The 21,172-nt window shown below is 37.6% G+C and overlaps 1 protein-coding gene and 1 pseudogene across 3 annotated transcripts in view; one reads left to right on the top strand and one right to left on the bottom strand.

The window, feature by feature from the left end:
* LOC133656314 (protein sidekick-2-like) overlaps positions 1–21,172 on the bottom strand; it is a 1,293,862-nt pseudogene that overhangs the window by 1,068,672 nt on the left and 204,018 nt on the right.
* Positions 1–21,172, top strand: part of LOC133656306 (protein sidekick-2-like) — a 225,159-nt gene that overhangs the window by 121,224 nt on the left and 82,763 nt on the right. For all 3 annotated transcript variants that reach the window (XM_062057330.1, XM_062057328.1, XM_062057329.1), the window contains exons 7-14: positions 669–752; positions 820–1,014; positions 3,106–3,222; positions 6,986–7,153; positions 7,217–7,319; positions 7,539–7,715; positions 9,624–9,760; positions 16,867–17,014. In XM_062057330.1, coding sequence (XP_061913314.1) covers positions 669–752; positions 820–1,014; positions 3,106–3,222; positions 6,986–7,153; positions 7,217–7,319; positions 7,539–7,715; positions 9,624–9,760; positions 16,867–17,014 — 1,129 coding nt within the window. The remainder of the gene's footprint in view (positions 1–668; positions 753–819; positions 1,015–3,105; positions 3,223–6,985; positions 7,154–7,216; positions 7,320–7,538; positions 7,716–9,623; positions 9,761–16,866; positions 17,015–21,172) is intronic.

Raw genomic sequence — 21,172 nt, 5'->3', positions numbered from 1 at the left:
TCGACCTTGAGATAGCTCGGTTCATTCTCTCACAGCGCTGGTATTTCTATTGTTTGGACTTACTCCACGTCAAGTTAACTTTCAGTTTCGATACCCTTCAAGGGTGATGTAACATAGTTGGACAAAATCATGAGAGATGGGCTTTGCTTGGACTTTGAGATAGCTCTTCTTCATTTTCTCACAGTGCTTGTATTTCTATTATTTGTACTTACTCCATATCAAGTTAACTTTCAGTTTCGATACCCTTCCAGGCTGCGTAACCTAGGATAGACAAAAGCACGACTATTTTAGAGACAGTTTCTGACAAAAGTGCCGCCAGTGAAGGCCTTAGGGCTGAAAGGCGGGACCGAGCTTAATGGCGGCGGGTCCTTTCATGCCAGGAAGGTTTTGATGGCGTCAAGGTTGGCGTGCGAGTGAAAGGTGCGCCCAACTTCCCCTTTGAACGCCGTCCTCCCGCCGCCCTTTTGAAGGCGACTGCGAGAACGTGGGCAGAATACAAAAGTCTTTCTTGTTCTCTTTTTAACCCCCGAGTGACGCGGCCCCGAAGTGAGATTCCGTCAGCGCACGCCGCCCAAATAAGGGCGTGGGTTGGTATTTGAAGCGGGTTACATCGGCGGGATTTGTGATTACATCATCATCATCATCATCATCACGCTGGTCTCCCGCAGAGCCGCCGCAGTTCGTCAAAGAACCGGAGAAACACATCACGGCCGAGATGGAGAAGGTGGTGGACATTCCCTGCCAGGCCCGAGGTGAGCGCACGAGACACGCCCGCACACGGCGCCCTACGCTCACGCTCACACTCACCACCTTCCGCAGGTGTGCCGCAGCCGGACATGGTGTGGTACAAGGACGCCACGCCCATCGACCCGGTGAAGACGCCCAGGTACCGGGTGCTGGCGGGCGGCAGCCTGCAGGTCAACGGACTCCTGCCCGACGACACCGGAATGTTCCAGTGCTTCGCCAGGAACGCAGCGGGCGAAGTCCAGACCAACACGTACCTCGCCGTCACCAGTGAGTCAGTTTCCTTGGCATCAAGACCCCTATTGGTTTTGTAGGATGTGTGTCGCAAAAAGGGGTTAAAAAAAACAATCGTTTTGTATCAAAACAAGAACCCTATTCATTTTGCTTAACAAAACAGTCAAAAGTCTAATTATTTTGTTGTCACTGTTCCGCGTCCTCAAGACCCCTATTGGTTTTGAATGAGGTTGGATGCAAAACGGAGTTCAAACAATCATTATATTAAAGAACCCTACGCATTTTGCATTAATAAGGTAGTGAAGTCAAATGATTGTTTATATTTTACAGCGGCATCAAGACCCCTATTGATTTTGTAGGGTGTTTGATGCAAAAAAGGTGTTAAAAAAATTATTGTTTCCTATCAAAGCAAGAACCCTATTCATTTTGCTTAACAAAACAGTCAAAAGTCAAATTATTTTGTTGTCACTGTTTTGCGTCATCAAGACCCCTATTGGTTTTGAATGAGGTTGGATGCAAAACGGAGTTCAAACAATCATTATATTAAAGAACCCTATGCATTTTGCATTAATAAGGTAGTGAAGTCAAATGATTGTTTTTATTTTACCGCGGCTTTAAGACCCCTATTGATTTTGTAGGGTGTTTGATGCAAAAAAGGTGTTAAAAAAATAATTGTTTCCTATCAAAGCAAGAACCCTATTCATTTTGCTTAACAAAACAGTCAAATGATTTTGTTGCGTCATCAAGACCCCTAGTGGTTTTGAATGAGGTTGGATGCAAAACGGAGTTCAAACAATCATTATATTGTAACAAAACAAGAACCCTGTGCATTTTGAATTAATAAGGTAGTGAAGTCAAATGATTGTTTTTATTTTGCCGCGTTTTTATTTTACCTATTGATTTTGTAGGATGTTTGATGCAAAAAAAGGTGTTAAAAAAACAATCGTTTTTTTTTATCAATACTAGAACCCTATTCATTTTGCTTAACAAAACAGTCAAAAGTCAAATTATTTTGTTGTCACTGTTTTACCTCATCAAGACCCCTATTGGTTTTGAATGCAAAACGGAGTTCAGACAATCATTATATTGTATCAAAACAAGAACCCTATGCATTTTGCATTTATAAGGTAGCGAAGTCAAAGGATTGTTTTTATTTTACCGCGGCATCAAGACCCCTATTGATTTTGTAGGATGTTTGATGCAAAAAAGGTGTTAAAAAAAATAATTGTTTCGTATCAAAACAAGAACCCTATTCATTTTGCTTAACAAAACAGTCAAAAGTCAAATGATTTTGTTGTCACTGTTCCGCGTTATCAAGACCCCTAATGGTTTTGAATTAGGTTGGATGCAAAACGGACTTCAAACAATCATTGTATTGTAACAAAACAAGAACCTTATGCATTTTGCATTAATTAGGTAGTGAAGTGAAGTGAAGTGAATTACATTTATATAGCGCTTTTTCTCAAGTGACTCAAAGCGCTTTACATTGTGAAACCCAATATCTAAGTTACATTTAAACCAGTGTGGGTGGCACTGGGAGCAGGTGGGTAAAGTGTCTTGCCCAAGGACACAACGGCAGTGACTAGGATGGCGGAAGCGGGAATCGAACCTGCAACCCTCAAGTTGCTGGCACGGCCGCTCTACCAACCGAGCTATACCGTCCCAAAGGTAGTGAAGTCAAATGATTGTTTTTATTTTGCCGCAGCATCAAGACCCCTTTTGATTTTGTAGGATGTTTGATGCAAAAAAGGTGTTAAAAAAATTGTTTCGTATCAAAACTAGAACCCTATTCATTTTGCTTAACAAAACAGCCAAAAGTCAAATGATTTTACTGCCACTGTTTTGCGTCATCAAGACCCCTATTGGTTTTGTAGGATGTGTGTCGCAAAAAGGGGTTAAAGAATATAATTGTTTCGTTGATCGTTCATTGCTGCTGCCAAATGAATTGCACTGAGTGGAGCGGATCACCACTCCAAGATGGCGGCCCCACGTCTCATCAGCGCTAGTAGGCAGTAGCACTCCATGCTGCGTACCCTTAGGACATGTCTATAATGCTGACTATCATCCGCACAGAGCGCCGACTAGAAATCAGGATGAGTGGAATTTGAACTGCTTCTTCACCCGCAGGTATCGCTCCCAACATCACGGCGGGACCCTCGGACAGCACCGTGATTGACGGCATGTCAGTCATCCTGCACTGCGAGACCTCCGGCGCTCCGAGACCGGCTATCACCTGGCAGAAAGGTGCTGTCACCACATTTCATCTATTACATTGGCTGGCTTACGGACTAAAGCCTGATTGGATTCCAGGATTTAGCCTGCACCGAGATGTTCATGTTTGCATTGCAATGAGGAGCTTTCGCCTCCATTCCCAGCGGAGAAAAGTTAGCATCTTGCACTAAAACACTTGAAAAAGAAACATGAACAGTTTTTGAAAACTTTTCCAAACGTCAACAAAAACTTGTCCAAATTTTGCCCCAGTTTTCGTACACCGACTCGGTTATCATGCGGTCCAACACTGTGCGGAAAAAAGTAGTCCATTTTATAACATTCCATACCAAGAATCCACTCTCTGTATTTTCTTTTTTAATGAGTACGACTGCGAAATGGGGGCCGGAAAAAGTTGCGAGTGTGAGCACAGTGGGACCCCAAAATAGAAAAGTTGGTATAGTGAAGCAAATTCCTCCGTAGGAAACAATATAAACATGACAAAAGTCCATATTTTAGTGAATCTGAACTTAGAAGTCCCTTTGGTGCCCTCACAAACAATCAGAAATCACACAAATCCTTGTATTTTGTTAGTTTTGTCTGGTTGTACTTGAAGAATGTGTTTTGTTTTATTGAGGGGTGTCCCGATACAACTTTTACCACTTATGATACAATACCAGCCCTGCGATGAGGTGGTGACTTGTCCAGGGTGTACCCCGCCTTCCGCCCGAATGCAGCTGAGATAGGCTCCAGCACCCCCCGCGACCCCGAAAGGGACAAGCGGTAGAAAATGGATGGATACAATACCAATATTGACATGACAATCGGATGTTACTGATACTGATAGTCCATATTTTAGTGAATCTGAACTCAGAAGTCCCCTTGGTGCCCTCACAAACGATCATAAATCACAAACATCCTTGTATTTTGTTAGTTTTGTCTGGTTGTACTTGACAAATGTGTTTTATTTTATTGAGGGGTATCCCGATACAACTTTTACCACTTATGATACAATACCAATAATGACATGACAATCGCATGTTACTGATACTGATAGTCCATATTTTAGTGAATCTGAACGCAGAAGTCCCCTTGGTGCCCTCACAAATGATCAGAAATCACAAAAATCCTTGTATTTTGTTAGTTTTGTCTGGTTGTACTTGACAAATGTGTTTTGTTTTATTGAGGGGTGTCCCGATACAACTTTTTCACTTATGATGCAATACCAATATTGACATGACAATCTCATAATACTGATACTGTTCCCCTTGGTGCCCTCACAAACGATCAGAAATCACAAAAATCCTTGTATTTTGTTAGTTTTGTCTGGTTGTACTTGACGAATGTGTTTTTGGGGTGAACTTTTTTCCACTGAGCGCCACAGATTTGGTTGATTTCAAATGCTAACAGTTAGCATGCTGGCCAGATAGTGTCAAGTAACAAAAGACATAAGCAAAATGAGCTAAACAAGCTAGCATGGTAATAGTACTATGCTAACAGGCTAACAATAGCATGCTTACAGTTAGCAGTGAAAAACCAACATATATGACCCAGAAGTGTATACCTGCTAAATTAGCTCAAAACGTTAGCATGCTAAAATGCTAACTTTGACATGTGTCAAGTACCAATAGATATTACTCTGAGGTGTGTAACTGAAAAATGTGTTCAACATGCCAACATTAGCATGTAGCAAGTACCAAAATATCACTTACAAAACTAGCTAAAACAAAAGCTAGCATGCTAATAGGCTAGCTTGCTAACAGGTATCATTCCTTGAGTAACAAAATAATTGAAGCTAAGTTGCAATATTTGAAAAAAAAAGCTTGCATGCTAATAGTAGAATGCTAACGATTGAACTGCGGGTCGTTTAAAAATAATCTAGGGGCCACACTTTGAACACCCTTTAAACTGTAAGTAATTAAAATGTATTATTCTTTTTTTTATTTAATAAAAAATGATGTTAATAATAAAAAATAAAAAAAATAATACAATGAAATAATACTACTACTAATAAAAATAAGATAACAAATAATAATAATTGTAAAAAATCTAATTAAGTAATAGTAATAATAATAAAATAAGATAAATAATAATACAATTAAATAATAGTAATAATAATAAAGATAAGATAATAAATAATAATTTCAAAAAAATCAAATTAAATAATAGTGATAATAATAAAAATACGATAACAAATAATAAATAAGAATACAATTAAATAATATTAATAATAATAAAAATAAGATAATAAATAATAATAATACCATTCCAATTGAATAATGGTAATAATAATAAAAATAAGATAACAAATAATAAATAATTATACAATGAAATAATACTACTAATAATAAAAATAAGATAACCAATAATAATTAAAAATGTCCAATTAAATAATAGTAATAATAATAAAAAATAAGATACCAAATAATAAATAATATTCCAATTAAATAATAGTAATAATAATAAAAATAAGATAACAAATAATAATAATTAAAAAAATTCCAATTAAATAATAGTAATAATAACAAAAATAAGATAACAAATGATAAATAATAATACAATTAAATAATAGTAATAACAATACAAATAAGATAACAAATAATAAAAAATAAAATAACACATATTAATTAATAATAATACAATTACATAATAATTAAAAGAAGATACCACATAATAATAATAAAAAATAATACAATTGAATAATAATAATAATACTAAAATGAATATAATGATAATAATAAATAATACAATTGAATAATAGTAATAATAACAAAAATAAGATAACTAATATTAATGACAATACAAATAATAATAATAATAATAAAATTAAATAATAGTAATATTAATAAAAAGAAGATAACAAATAATAATAATAATAATTATACAAATAGAATTAAATTGTGTGAATGTGAGTGTGAATGTTGTCTTTCTATATGTGTTGGCCCTGGGATGAGGTGGCGACTTGTCCAGGGTGTACCCCGCCTTCCACCCGATTGTAGCTGAGATAGGCTCCAGCACCCCCGCGACCCCGAACGGGACAAGCGGCAGAAAATGGATGGATGGATGGACAACTAAATAATAGTAATAATAATAAAAAATAAGATAACAAATAATAAAAAATAAAATTATAATAATAATACAATTAAATAATAATACAAAAATAAAATAACAAATAATAATATTAATAATAATAATAATTATACAATTAAATAATAATTAAAAGAAGATAACACATAATAATAATAAAAAATAATAAAATTGAATAATAGTAATAATAATAAAACGAAGATAACGAATAATAATGATAATAATAAATAATACAATTAAATAATAGTAATAATAACAAAAAGAAGATAACTAATATTAATGATAATACAACTAATAATAATAATACAATTAAATAATAGTAATAATAATAAAAAGAAGATAACAAATAATAATAATAATAATAATAATACAAATAGAATTAAATTGTGTGAATGTGAGTGTGAATGTTGTCAGTCTATATGTGTTGGCCCTGGGATGAGGTGGCAACTTGTCCAGGGTGTACCCCGCCTTCCGCCCGAATGCAGCTGAGATAAGCTCCAGCACCCCCCGCGACCCCAAAAGAGACAAGCGGTAGAAAATGGATGGATAGATGGATAATAATAATAATAGTAATTATAATAAAAAGAAGATAACAAATAATAATATAACAAAAATATATCAAATCAAATAAAGATGAAACATGTAAAGCATGATATTGTCAATGTGAAGTTGTTTGAACGTGTCAGTGTGACAGTAAGATGTCCTCCTCCAGGTGAGCGTGTCCTGGCCAGTGGTTCGGTGCAGTTGCCTCGCTTCACCCTGCTGGAGTCTGGCAGTCTGCTCATCTCACCCTCACACATCTCTGACGCCGGCACCTACACCTGCATGGCCAGCAACTCCCGCGGCATCGACGAGGCGTCCGCCGACCTGCTGGTCTGGGGTAAGTGCCGCCGCCTCCTATCACGCCACGTCCTGTGAGAACGTTCCCTCACCTCCTCCTCAGCTCGCACTCGGATCACCACGCCACCGCAGGACCAGAGCGTGATCAAAGGCACCAAGGCGGCGCTGACCTGCGGGGTCACGCACGATCCCAGCGTCAATGTCAGGTGAGGCGCTTTTTTTCAAAGCGGACGTGACAGAAGAGAGTTCCTGTGCCGGCTCCGCCTCCATCTTTAGCGGATTGACGGCACGCACCTGTAAAGTGCGCCTTCATCCGCCCCCGTCACACATCTGACGCCGCTTTGGACAGGCGGCGGCGCGATGAGAGCGCTTCCCTTCACGGCCCATTAACCTGACACACGTGGTGACAGCTGATGTGGTTGCAGGTACGTGTGGGAAAAAGAGGGCGCGGCCATCAACGCGCACGCCGTCCCTCGCCTGCAGCAGGACGGCGACGGCACCCTTCACATCTCCCAGACGTGGTCGGGCGACATCGGCACCTACACCTGCCGCGTCACCTCGGTGGGCGGCAACGACTCCCGCAGCGCTTACCTCCGAGTCAGGTGGGCCTCCCCTCCCCTCCCCCACACGCACACATCTAGTGACATCACGCCATCTGTGGCGTTCATCAGACTGACACGTGGCGTTATGAATATTGAAGTATGCAGCGCTGCCATCTTGTGGTAGCTAATAAAAAAACACACATGAGGAGTTTGCCTACAGCCACAGCTGATCATGTTTAGTGGATGGAGTTAGCATGTATGCTAGCTACTGTTTTGGTTCATGCCAGGGGTGTCCAAACTTTTTACACTGAGGGTCACATACTGAAGAATGAAAGCATGTAGGGACTATTTTATTATTTGTATGTACATATATACATATATGTTTGTATATATATGCATGTATATATATGTTTGTATGTATATATAAATATGTATGCATGTATATATATATATATATGTATACACACATGTATATATATAAGTATTTATATTTTTGTATACGGACATATGTTTATATAAATATACGTATATGTATTTTTATTTATTTATATATACATATATATGTACATATATACATATTTACACATATATGTTTGTATATATGTATGTATACACATATATGTACATATAAAAGTATTTATATTTATGGAAATTAATATGTGTTTGTACATTTATATATATACATATATGTGTGTGTATGTATATATAAGTATATATATATGTATACAAAAATATGTTTATATAAATATATGTATATATATTTATATACATATATGTAAATATGTGTATGCATATGTATAAGTATTTATATTTATGTATATGCACAAATGTTTGTATAAATATATGTGTACATATATATATATATATATTTATATATACATATTTACACATATATGTGTGTACATATATGTATATATGTATGTATACACATATATGTACATATATAAGTATTTATATTTATGTATACGAATATATGTTTATATAAATATACGTATATATATATATTTATATATACATATATGTATATATGTGTAAATATAAATATATATACGTGTATATATACTGTACATATTTACATTTATATATACATGTGTGTATATGTATATATATTTATGTATACAAATATGTTTATATAAATATACGGATATATATTTATATATACATATATGTAAATATGTGTATGTATATATATATATATATATATATATATATATATATATATATATATATATATATATATATATATATATATATATATATATATATATAAAGTTACACTAAAACTCTTGAGGATACAAAGAGTGTTTTACTTTCAACGCTCAACTTCATATCCATCCGTCAATGATATATTTTTATTTTATTTTTTTATTTCTTGGTTCTTTGTCAAAGAAAACTTGTGTTTTTTATATATGACAATCACACAAACATATGCAACATTTTCCCCCATTTTTTTTTTTCAAAATACAATATTTGATGTGAAGTAATCCATAACGACATTGATTTTAATACATTATTATTTTTGGCCAATGACAGTTTAAAAAACAAAAAAAATTGCATTAAAATCAAAATTATTTGGGTCTCATTCATAAAAGTGTTAAAATAAGTCTTACTTTTTTTTTTTTTCTTCAACACTTCAGATTTGTTCGTAAATTATCATTTTTGATATTTATTTTAAATAATGTTTTTTTACGCTCTTTTTTTATCACAATAAACAGTTTTGTCATATGTCAGAAACACAACATATGCAATATTTACCCAAAAAGTATTTCAAAGTGCAATATTTGATGTGAACTCATTGAAGCCTTCAATAATTCTCAACATTATTGATTTTGATTCATTATTATGTTTTGAACAATAATAGAAGCTTTGTGTTGTTAGAGTCAACATTGCAGCTACAATTCAAAACGCTAAGGAGTTGATGGTGTGTGTGAATGATTTGATCTGAAAGCCTCTTGTCTGGCCCCTCAGGCAGCTGCCTCATGCTCCTGAGAATCCTGCGGCCGCGCTGAGCGCGTCCGAGCGCCGCGCCATCGACCTGACCTGGGCCAAGGCCTTCGACGGCAACAGCCCGCTCATCCGCTACATCGTGGAGGTCTCGGAGAACAGTAGGTTGACCACAGCCACGAGACTGGCACGCTCAAATTAATGGCAACGACTACTTCCTGGCTACGGCAACACAACTAGGACAAACTCAGTTGAACGCATGCTTGCAAATGATACTCAGAAGAGTGAGAAAACAAGATGAATAGTATCAAGTTATCCACGCCAACTTGATCGATACCGTTCTAACATTACACACCACTAAATAAGTCAAAAGTATCGTATTGGTATCAGTAGTTGTCATGTCAATATCGGTATTGTATCACACGTGAAAAAGTTGTATCGGGACACCCCTCAATAAAATAAAACACCTTCTTCAAGTACAATCAGACAAAACTAACAATTTACACAATTTTTTTCGTGATTTTCTGATCGATTGTGAGGGCACCAAGGGAACTTCTAAGTTAAGTTAAAGATAAAGTACCAATGATTGTCTCACACACACACTAGGTGTGGCGAGAATTATTCTCTGCATTTGGCCCATCACCCTTGACCACCCCCTGGGAGGTGAGGGGAGCAGTGAGCAGCAGCAATGGCCGCACCTGGGAATCATTTGTGGTTATTTAACCCCCAATTCCAACCCTTGATGCTGAGTGTCAAGCAGGGAGGTAATGGCTCCCATTTTTATAGTCTTTGGTATGACTCGGCCGGGGTTTGACCTCACGTACAATGTACAATATTTTTTGTGTGATTTACGATCGTTTGTGAGGGCACCAAGGGGACTTCTGAGTTCAGCTTCACTAAGATATGGACTTTTGTCGAGGCTGGAACCAATTATTCATGTTTATGTTTCGTATGGAGGATTTTTTTAAAATCGCGAATTGAAATATAGCTTCACCACTTTATTCATAATTTTTGTGCTAAATAAACTTTTTATTTTTTTTAAATCGTGAATTGAAATACAGCTTCACCCCTTTATTCATAATTTTTGTGCTAAAGAAACTTTTTTTTTTTTTATCGTGAATTTAAATACAGCTTCACCACTTTATTCATAATTTTTGTGCTAAAGAAACTTTTTATTTTTTTTTAATCGTGAATTGAAATACAGCTTCACTATTCACTATACCAACTTCTCTATTTAGGTTCCACCGTGCTAGCACTCGCAACTTTTCCCGGCCCCCTGCGGTGGACCATTTTGCGGTCATACTCCATAAAAAAGAAATACAGAGAGTGGATTCTCGGTGTGGGCGCTCCATTAGGTGGAATGTTATAAAAGCGGGTCTGGTGTCATCACCCAACAAGAGACAAACAGGAAGTTGAAGAAGAATTTAAGATCAACAAGCGTCGTTAGCGGAGTCTGGTTATTTAAGTCCTGCGTGAGAAACACGTGGCGTTCCACATCAAGCGTGTTGGATGTTTCTCCGCGTTCTAAAAGCCGTCAGTCAGCGGAGAGCTCGTGAATATTCCCCGTGATGTGACGGATATGTGTGGGTTTCAACAAGTCCTCCATCATGTCGTCACCACAGTCAAATTGTTTGCTTTAAAGGAAACTTACTTTCATTGAGGGCCACATGGCAGTTTAACAGTGAATAATATACATTATGTATATATATATAAAACATGTGTATAATTGTCTATGTTAGGGTTCTACGGTATACCGGTACTAGTGTAGTACCGCGATACTAATAAATCATATTCGGTGCTGTCAGGTTCAAACACTGATGACATCTATTAAACAAGACAAGAAGCAAGGAATTAAACATAGACATAATAAAATTTAGCTCAATTGAGGAGAAACGCGTAGACCTGTACCCTTGCACAGTGTCCCACCACGCCCTGACGGAAGATTGTACGCCTCCTCTTTTATTTGGACTTTCCCTGATTACGTGGCAACAGCTGTTTCTAAAGGAAGGGGGTGGTAAACAGCCGCTGTCTTTGGTCACAAAACAGTTCAAAGAAAAGGTGCCTGGAGGTGGGGTCAGGCCCTGCTTCTTCTCCGCTTTGTAGATCTCGGGTCAAGACAAAATCTTCCCGTGGATTACAATACATCAAAGAAACAGACACCTTCATGTCGCTTCCCATCCTACACAGTGGAGTTTTACAAGCCTTCTTGCTTGGTAGGATCAAAGATACGCTTTTGTCCTCTCGCCGGGAACTCATGGCAACACAAAGTTTTGTGATAACTTAGATACAATAATTCTGACGGGTACTGTACAGGTCCAATATTTTTTGTTAAAATGCAGACAATAATGCCATTTTTTTGTGGTCCCCTTTATTTAGAAAAGTATCAAAAAGAAGCGACTGGAACTGATATGTGTCAATAAAGTCGTTAATATTTTCTCACAAAATTTAATTGATATCCTCTGAGCGCGTTTGTCGTTTCGGCTTCAAACTACTACAGGAGAGAGATTGAACCCTTCTGATTGACGGATACTCAAAGAGTTTTGATAAGTGCTACGGTTTTGATTTTACGAGCCTTCAAAGAAAAGAACCACTGTGCCGCAGCACCTAGGGGAAAAAACACAGACACAACTTCCTCTAACTCCCAGTACGAATATCGTAGAGACATGAAACAAAAACCTCTATGTAGGTCTGACTTAGAGCTAGATTTCATACACTGACATCCTTCAGCAAAAATCAACAGGAAGTTGGCAATCACCCCTTCAAAACAAAAGTTTCATAAAAACACTCATTTTTGCCTCTTTGAGCTGTGAATTTGACCCCCTTAAAATACTTCAAAACTCACCAAACTTTTCACACACATCAGGACTGGCGGAAATTGCGATCTAATAAAAAAACCGAACCCCAAAACTCAAAATTGCGCTCTAGCGCCCCCTAGGAATAAAACACAGACAAAACTGCTCCTCGGAGGAAAACACAGACAAAACTGCTTGTAACTTCCGGTAGGAACGTCTTAGAGACATGAAACAAAAACCTCTATGTAGGTCTCACTTAGACCTACATTTCATAGATTGACATCCTTCAGCAAAAATCAACAGGAAGTTTGATATCCCCCCTTCAAATCAAAATTTTTGTAGAAAGCGGTCACCAAACATCAAACATTATCTCCTCTGAGCGCGTTTGTCGTTTCGGCTTCCAACTGCTACAGGAGAGAGATTGAACCCTTCTGTTTGACGGATACTCAAAGAGTTTTGATAAGTGCTACGGTTTTGATTTTACGAGCCTTCAAAGAAAAGAACCACTGTGCCGCAGCACCTAGGAAAAAAACACAGACTCAACTTCCTCTAACTCCCAGTACGAATATCGTAGAGACATGAAACAAAAACCTCTATGTAGGTCTCATATATTTCATAGATTGACATCCTTCAGCAAAAATCAACAGGAAGTTTGATATCCCCCCTTCAAAACAACATTTTTGTAAAAAGCGGTCACCAAACATCAAACATTATCTCCTCTGAGCGCGTTGGTCGTTTCGGCTTCAAACTACTACAGGAGAGAGATTAAACCCTTCTGATTGACGGATACTCAAAGAGTTTTGATAAGTGCTACGGTTTTGATTTTACGAGCCTTCAAAGAAAAGAACCACTGTGCCGCAGCACCTAGGGAAAAAAACACAGACACAACTTCCTCTAACTCCCAGTACGAATATCGTAGAGACATGAAACAAAAACCTCTATGTAGGTCTGACTTAGAGCTAGATTTCATACACTGACATCCTTCAGCAAAAATCAACAGGAAGTTGGCAATCACCCCTTCAAAACAAAGGTTTCATAAAAACACTCATTTTTGCCTCTTTGAGCTGTAATTTGACCCCCTTAAAATACTTCAAAACTCACCAAACTTTTCACACACCTTTCGGACTGGCGGGAATTGCGATCTAATAAAAAATCCGAACCCCAAAACTCAAAATTGCGTTCTAGTGCCCCCTAGGAATAAAACACAGACAAAACTGCTCCTCGGAGGAAAACACAGACAACACTGCTTGCAACTTCCGGTAGGAACGTCTTAGAGACATGAAACACAAACCTCTATGTAGGTCTCACTTATACCTACATTTCATAGATTGACATCCTTCAGCAAAAATCAACAGGAAGTTTGATATCCCCCTTTCAAAACAAAATGTTTGTAAAAAGCGGTCACCAAACATCAAACATTATCTCCTCTGAGCGCGTTTGTCGTTTCGGCTTCAAACTGCTACAGGAGAGAGATTGAACCCTTCTGTTTGACGGATACTCAAAGAGTTTTGATAAGTGCTACGGTTTTGATTTTACGAGCCTTCAAAGAAAAGAACCACCGTGCCGCAGCACCTAGGAAAAAAAACACAGACACAACTTCCTCTAACTCCCAGTACGAATATCGTAGAGACATGAAACAAAAACCTCTATGTAGGTCTGACTTAGAGCTAGATTTCATACACTGACATCCTTCAAAACTCAAAATTGCGCTCTAGCGCCCCCTAGGAATAAAACACAGACAAAAATGCTCCTTGGAGGAAAACACAGACAAAACTGCTTGTAACTTCCGGTAGGAACGTCTTAGAGACATGAAACAAAAACCTCTATGTAGGTCTCACCTAGACCTACATTTCATAGATTGACATCCTTCAGCAACTAGCACCTGCCAAATATGCGGGCCCGACCAACGCTGCTTGCAGCTTTAATTATTATTGAAGTCACAAAGTGCATAATTTTTTTTAACATACCTCAAAACAGCAGCTTGGAATTTGGGACGTGCTCTCCCTGAGAGAGCATGAGGAGGTTGAGGTGGGGGGGCTAGGGGGTATTGGGGGTGTATATTGTAGCGTCCCGGAAGAGTTAGTGCTGCAAGGGGTTCTGGCTGTTTGTTCTGTCGTGTTTATGTTGTGTTACGGTGCGGATGTTCTCCCGAAATGTGTTTGTCATTCTTGTTTGGTGTGGGTTCACAGTGTGGCGCATATTTGTAACAGTGTTAAAGTTGTTTATACGGCTACCCTCAGTGTGACCTGTATGGCTGTTGACCAAGTATGCCTTGCCTTTACTTTTGTGTGTGAAAAGCCGTAGATATTATGTGCCTTTAAGGTTTATTGGCGTTCTGTACTTCTCCCTAAATCCGTGTACCACTCCATACAGCGGCGTTTTAAAAAGTCATACATTTTACTTATTGGAAACCGATACCGATAATTTACGATATTACATTTTAAAGCATTTACCGTCCGATAATATCGGCAGTCCGATATTATCGGACATCTCTAATCATAACACATAGACAATACATGCTCTCATTCACATCTGTCATCATTTGTAAACATTTTAACACACACACACACACACACACACACACACACACACACACACACACACACACACACACACACACACACACACACACACACACACACACACACACACACACACGCCTCCAAAGCCACTTTTTAAGTTCAATTGTCAATGAAGAGTCATCAGTTAGACTTTTGAAGTTTGTTGTGAGGTCGTTCCATTCCTTTATCGCTTCATACGAAAAGGCTGATTGTGCAAAAGAGGTTTTACTCATTTTTTTAACGGCTCGCAGCACATACTCATACAATAAAAACAACAACATTAAAAAGCGTAATAAAAGAGCATATAGGTGGAACTCTTATAACACAAAGACGCCAAGCAATCTGTGTTTTTTTTTTGTTTTTTTTTACTCACAAAATAATAATTAGAGATGTTATTATCGGCCAAAAAATGCTTTAAAATGTGATATCGTAAATTATCGGTATCGGTTATTTTATTATCAGTATCGTTTTTTTTGTTAAGTTTAAAAAAAAAAATTAAATCAACATAAAAAACACAAGATACACTTACAATTAATGCACCAACCCAAAAAAACTCCCTACTCATTCACACAAAAGGGTTGTTTCTTTCTGTTATTAATATTCTGCTTCCTACATTATATATCAATATATATCAATACAGTCTGCAAGGGATACAGTCCGTAAGCACACATGATTGTGCGTGCTGCTGCTCCACTAATAGTACTAACCTTTAACAGTTAATTTTACTCATTTTCATTCATTACTAGTTTCTATGTAACTGTTTTTATATTGTTGTACTTTCTTTTTTATTCAAGAAAATGTTGTTAATTTATTTATCTTATTTTATTTCTTAAAAAGGACCTTATCTTCACCATGCCTGGTTGTCCAAATTAGGCATAATAATTAGGGATGTCCGATAATGGCTTTTTGCCGAAATCCGATATTCCGATATTGTCCAACTCTTTAATTACCGATACCGATATCAACCGATACCGATATCAACCGATACTGATATCAACCGATATATGCAGTCGTGGAATTAACACATTATTATGCCTAATTTGGACAACCAGGTATGGTGAAGATAAGGTACTTTTTAAAAAAATTAGTAAAATAAGATAAATAAATTAAAAACATTTTCTTGAATAAAAAAGAAAGTACAACAATATAAAAACAGTTACATAGAAACTAGTAATGAATGAAAATTAGTAAAATTAAATGTTAAAGGTTAGTACTATTAGTGGACCAGCAGCACGCACAATCATGTGTGCTTACGGACTGTATCCCTTGCAGACTGTATTGATATATATTGATATATAATGTAGGAACCAGAATATTAATAACAGAAAGAAACAACCCTTTTGTGTGAATGAGTGTAAATGGGGGAGGGAGGTTTTTTGGGTTGGTGCAATAATTGTAAGTGTATCTTGTGTTTTTTATGTGGATTTAATTAAAAAAAAAACAATACCGATAATAAAAAAAACGATACCGATAATTTCCGATATTACATTTTAACGCATATATCGGCTGATAATATCGGCAGGCCGATATTATCGGACATCTCTAATAATAATGTGTTAATTCCACGAATGTATATATCGGTATCGGTTGATATCGGTAATTAAAGAGTTGGACAATATCGGAATATCGGATATCGGCAAAAAGCCATTATCGGCCATCCCTAATAATAATAATGAATCCAAATCAATGTTGTGGTGAAGTATTCAAGGCTCACATCAAATATTCCACTTTAAAATAATGTTTGACCTCTGACCAATGGCAAGAGAGTAGGCGTGTCCGGGGGAGAAGAATGCAGACTTACCCTATTTCACTTCAGATTTATGGAACATATTATGAAAAAAAACTATTTACTTACCACATCATTTTATGTTTTTTTTTTTTTTTTTAACCTTACTCTTATTTATTTTTTTGCAGACGCTCCCTGGGCCATCCTCCTGGCCAACATCGAACCCGAGTCGGCGGCGGTGACGGTCAACGGCCTGATCCCGGCACGCTCCTACCAGTTCCGGCTGTGCGCCGTCAACGACGTGGGCAAGGGACAGTTCAGCAAGGAGACGGAGCGGTGAGCCACCGTGACCACGGTTCTATACGTATCTCCCATTTAAGATCTCGGTGCGGCATGTGATACCACACCAGAATACAAAACCCCAAAAAGCAGTGAAGTTGTCACGTTGTGTAAATGGTAAATAAAAAGAGAATACAACAAATCATTTTCAACTTATATTCCATTGAATAGACTGCAAAGACAAGATATTTCATGTTCACACTGAGAAACTTTTTTTTTTTTTACAAATATTAGCTCATTTGGAATTAGTTTAAAAAAAGCTGGCACAAGTGGCAAAAAAGAGTGAGAGAGTTGAGGAATGCTCGTCAAAGACTTATTTGGAACATCCCACAGGTGAACAGGCTCATTGGGAACAGGTGGGTGCCATGATTGGGTATAAAAGCAGCTTCCATGAAATGCTCAGTCGTTCACAGACAAGGACGGGGGCGAGGGTCACCACTTTGTCAACAAATGCCTGAGCAAATTGTTTAAGAACAACATTTATCAACCAGCTATTGCAAGGAATTTAGGCATTTCCCCATCCACGCTCCGTAATATCATCAAAAGGTTCAGAGAATCTGGAGAAATCACTGCACGTAAGCCGCAATGCCCGTGACTTTCGACCCCTCAGGTGGTACTGCATCAAAAAGCGACATCAGTGTGTGAAGGATATCACCACATGGGCTCAGGAACACTTCAGAAAACCACTGTCGGTAACTACAGTCGGTCGCCACATCTGTAAGTGCAAGTTAAAACTCTACTATGCAAATTCAAAGCCATTTATCAACAACACCCAGAAACGCCGCCGGCTTTGCTGGGCCCGAGCTCATCTAAGATGGACTGATGCAAAGTGGAAAAGTGTTCTGTGGTCTGACGAGTCCACATTTCAAATTGTTTTTGGAAACTGTGGACGTCAAAGAAGAGAAGAACCATCCGGATTGTTCTAGGGTGAAAGTGTAAAAGGCAGCATGTGTGATGGTATGGGGGTGTATTAGTGGCCAAGACATGGGTAACTTACACATCTGTGAAGGCACCATTAATGCTGAAAGGTACATACAGCTTTTGGAGCAACATATGTTGCCATCCAAGCGACGTTATCATGGACGCCCCTGCTTATTTCAGCAAGACGATGCCAAGTCATAGTAAAAGAGTGCGGGTACTAGACTGGCCTGCCTGTAGTCCAGACATTGAAAATGTGTGAAGGCTTAAATTTGAGAAGGGAGACTGTTGAACAACTTAAGCTGTACATCAAGCAAGAATGGGAAATAATTCCACTTCAAAAATGTGTCTCCTCAGTTCCCAAACCTTTACTGAGTGTTGTTAAAAGGAAAGGCCATGTAACACACTGGTAAAAATGCCCCTCTGACAACTTTTTTGCAATGTGTTGCTGCCATTCAATTCTAAGTTCATGATTATTTGCCAAAAAGAACAAAGTTTCTCAGTGTGAACATGAACTATCTTGTCTTTGCAGTCTATTCAATGGAATATAAGTTGAAAAGGATTAGTTGTATTCTCTTTTTATTTACCATTTACACAAGGTGACAACTTCACTGGTGTACCGCGAGCCGGCTTTAAGAACACGCCTAACCACTTCCTCAGTAGGGAACACGACATGTCAATACATTGTTTGAGGGCGCTCATGAAGCCTGTTTCCATGGCAACCAGCTGGATGGACTGATCTCTCAAGTCAAGAGTCGGCGTGTGAGCTTGTAAGACGGCCAGAGAGGCGCCGTGAGCGGCGTGCGTTCCTGCGCCGCGTCGCCTCCAAAGGCTGACCTCTCGCTTGGCTCGTCACAGCCTGATGCCACGCCCCGCGGCGCGGGCGCCATCGAGAAACTAAATAAGCGACAAAAAACAAGAATAATAATGAAAACATTAATTTAAGTAACATTTGTAGTATTTTATTGTATTCTCTAATTTGTAAATAATCAGATTGAATTATTATTTATTTTGCATTAGATTTCCATCCATTCATTTTCTACCGCTTGTCCCTTTCAGGGTCACGGGGATGCTGGAGCCTATCCCAGCTGCATTCAGGCATTCGTCATTTTACATTTTTATTACTTGAAATGATGTTACATGCCATATATGGTGGTTATCTTTCTCTGTATTTTATATAATACTTAAAAAAGCAATATGTAGAAAATGCATGTAATAAAATAAAGGTAATAATAATAAAAAAATAGTTGTTTTTTATCAAAAATATAGTTAACAGTATTTGTAGCTTGTATTGAATCACCTGACTAGTATTTAATTAGACAGCAATTTTACTTATATATGCTTTTTGGCATATTTTATTGGATTTTAGTTTCATTCTTTTAACATTTTAAATTGTATAATCCAGGGGTCACCAACCTTTTTGAAAGCAAGAGCTACTTCTTGGGTAGTGATTAATGCGAAGGGCTACCAGTTTGATACACACTTCAATAAATTGCCAGAAATAGCCAATTTGCTCAATTTACCTTTAACTCTATGTAATTATTAATAATTAATGATATTTACACTTAATTGAACGGTTTAAAAGAGGAGAAAACACAAAAAAAATGACAATTACATTTTGAAACATAGTTTACTTCGACTCTTTAAAATTCAAAATTCAACCGAAAAAAAGAAGAGAAAAACTAGCTAATTCGAATCTTTTTGAAAAAATAAAAAATAATAATTTATAGAACATCATTAGTAATTTTTCCTGATTAAGATTAATTTTAGAATTTTGATGACATGTTTTAAACAGGTTAAAATCCGATCTGCACTTTGTTAGAATATATAACAAATTGGACCAAGCTATATTTGCCGAGGTCAACGTTGGGGGAGGGAGAGCGACTTGGACCAAACAACATAACTTCTGTTTTGTCTTCATTTAGGCTCAGGAAGTTAGCTGAAAGCCAGGCTTTGATGTCGTGCAGGCAGTCAATAAGACGTTGAACCGTGTTATTTTGTGCCATGGGAAAATAAATCTGGCAATCATCGGCATAAAAAGGAAATGCAATATCGTACTTCCTAAAAATAGAACCAAGGGGGAGAAGGTAAAGCGCAAATAAGATTGGGGCAAGGATTGAGCCCTGGGGAACCCCATGTTGTAAAGGAGCTGTGGAAGACATAAAACTGTCTATTTTTACACAAAAACTCCTGTCAGTTAGGTACGACCGGAACCAGTTGAGGGCGGCGCCCTCAAGACGAGTGATTAAGGTGGCGTGGTCGACGGTGTCGAAAGCAGCAGACAGATCTAAAAGCACCAGGACAACATGTTTACCAGAATCAGTTGACAGGAGGATATCGTTAAAAACTTTTAAAAGCGCTGACTCTGTGCTGTGGAGGGCTTTAAAACCGGACTGGAACAACTCAGTGATACCATTATCCTCTAAGAAGGGCAACAATTGACTGTAGACAACCTTCTCTAATATTTTAGAAATGTATGGAAGATTAGAGATAGGTATAAGGTTAGAGAGGATAGAGGGGTCGAGGCTTGGTTTTTTAAGTAGAGGTCGTACCACTGCATGTTTAAACTCTACTGGAACTATTCCAGAAGAGAGGCTACTATTGATAATGTTAAGGACACTTGATCCAATAGTAGCAAGTACCTCCTTAAACAGGCGAGGTGGGAGGGAGTCTGCAGGTATGTTACGTTAACATACCAGGCACGTTCTCAGTTGGTTATTTATGCCTCATATAACGTACACTTATTCAGCCTGTTGTTCACTATTCTTTATTTATTTGAAATTGCCTTTCAAATGTCTATTCTTGGTGTTGGCTTTTATCAAATACATTTCCCCCAAAAATGCGACTTATACTCCAGTGTGACTTATATATGTTTTTTTTCCTTCTTTATTATGCATTTTCGGCCGGCGCGACTTATACTCCGAAAAATACAGTATTTATGGCCCGGCCCGGCCAATTTTTTTTTTTATTGTAATTTTGAAGAATTTTTCTGAATGCAACAGTTGATATTCTAGTTTCAAGCATGTTTCACTCAATATAGGTCATCAAATCTCAGCAACAAGCTGTAACATCTTACTGAGATCATTTAGGACCAAAACACTTAAAACAAGTAAAACACTCTAACATCAAATCTGCTTAGTGAGAAGAATTATCTTGCCAGATGGAAAATAAGCAAATATCACCTTTTTTTGAGATATTGAATCTTACTTAGATGTCAGTTTTTGCAGTGAAACGTCT

The sequence above is a fragment of the Entelurus aequoreus genome, linkage group LG08 (genome assembly GCF_033978785.1).
Source record: "Entelurus aequoreus isolate RoL-2023_Sb linkage group LG08, RoL_Eaeq_v1.1, whole genome shotgun sequence".
Classification (NCBI taxonomy): domain Eukaryota; kingdom Metazoa; phylum Chordata; class Actinopteri; order Syngnathiformes; family Syngnathidae; genus Entelurus; species Entelurus aequoreus.
The sequence above is the reverse complement of the archived record's forward strand: the minus strand, read 5'-3'. Positions and strand labels throughout refer to the sequence as shown.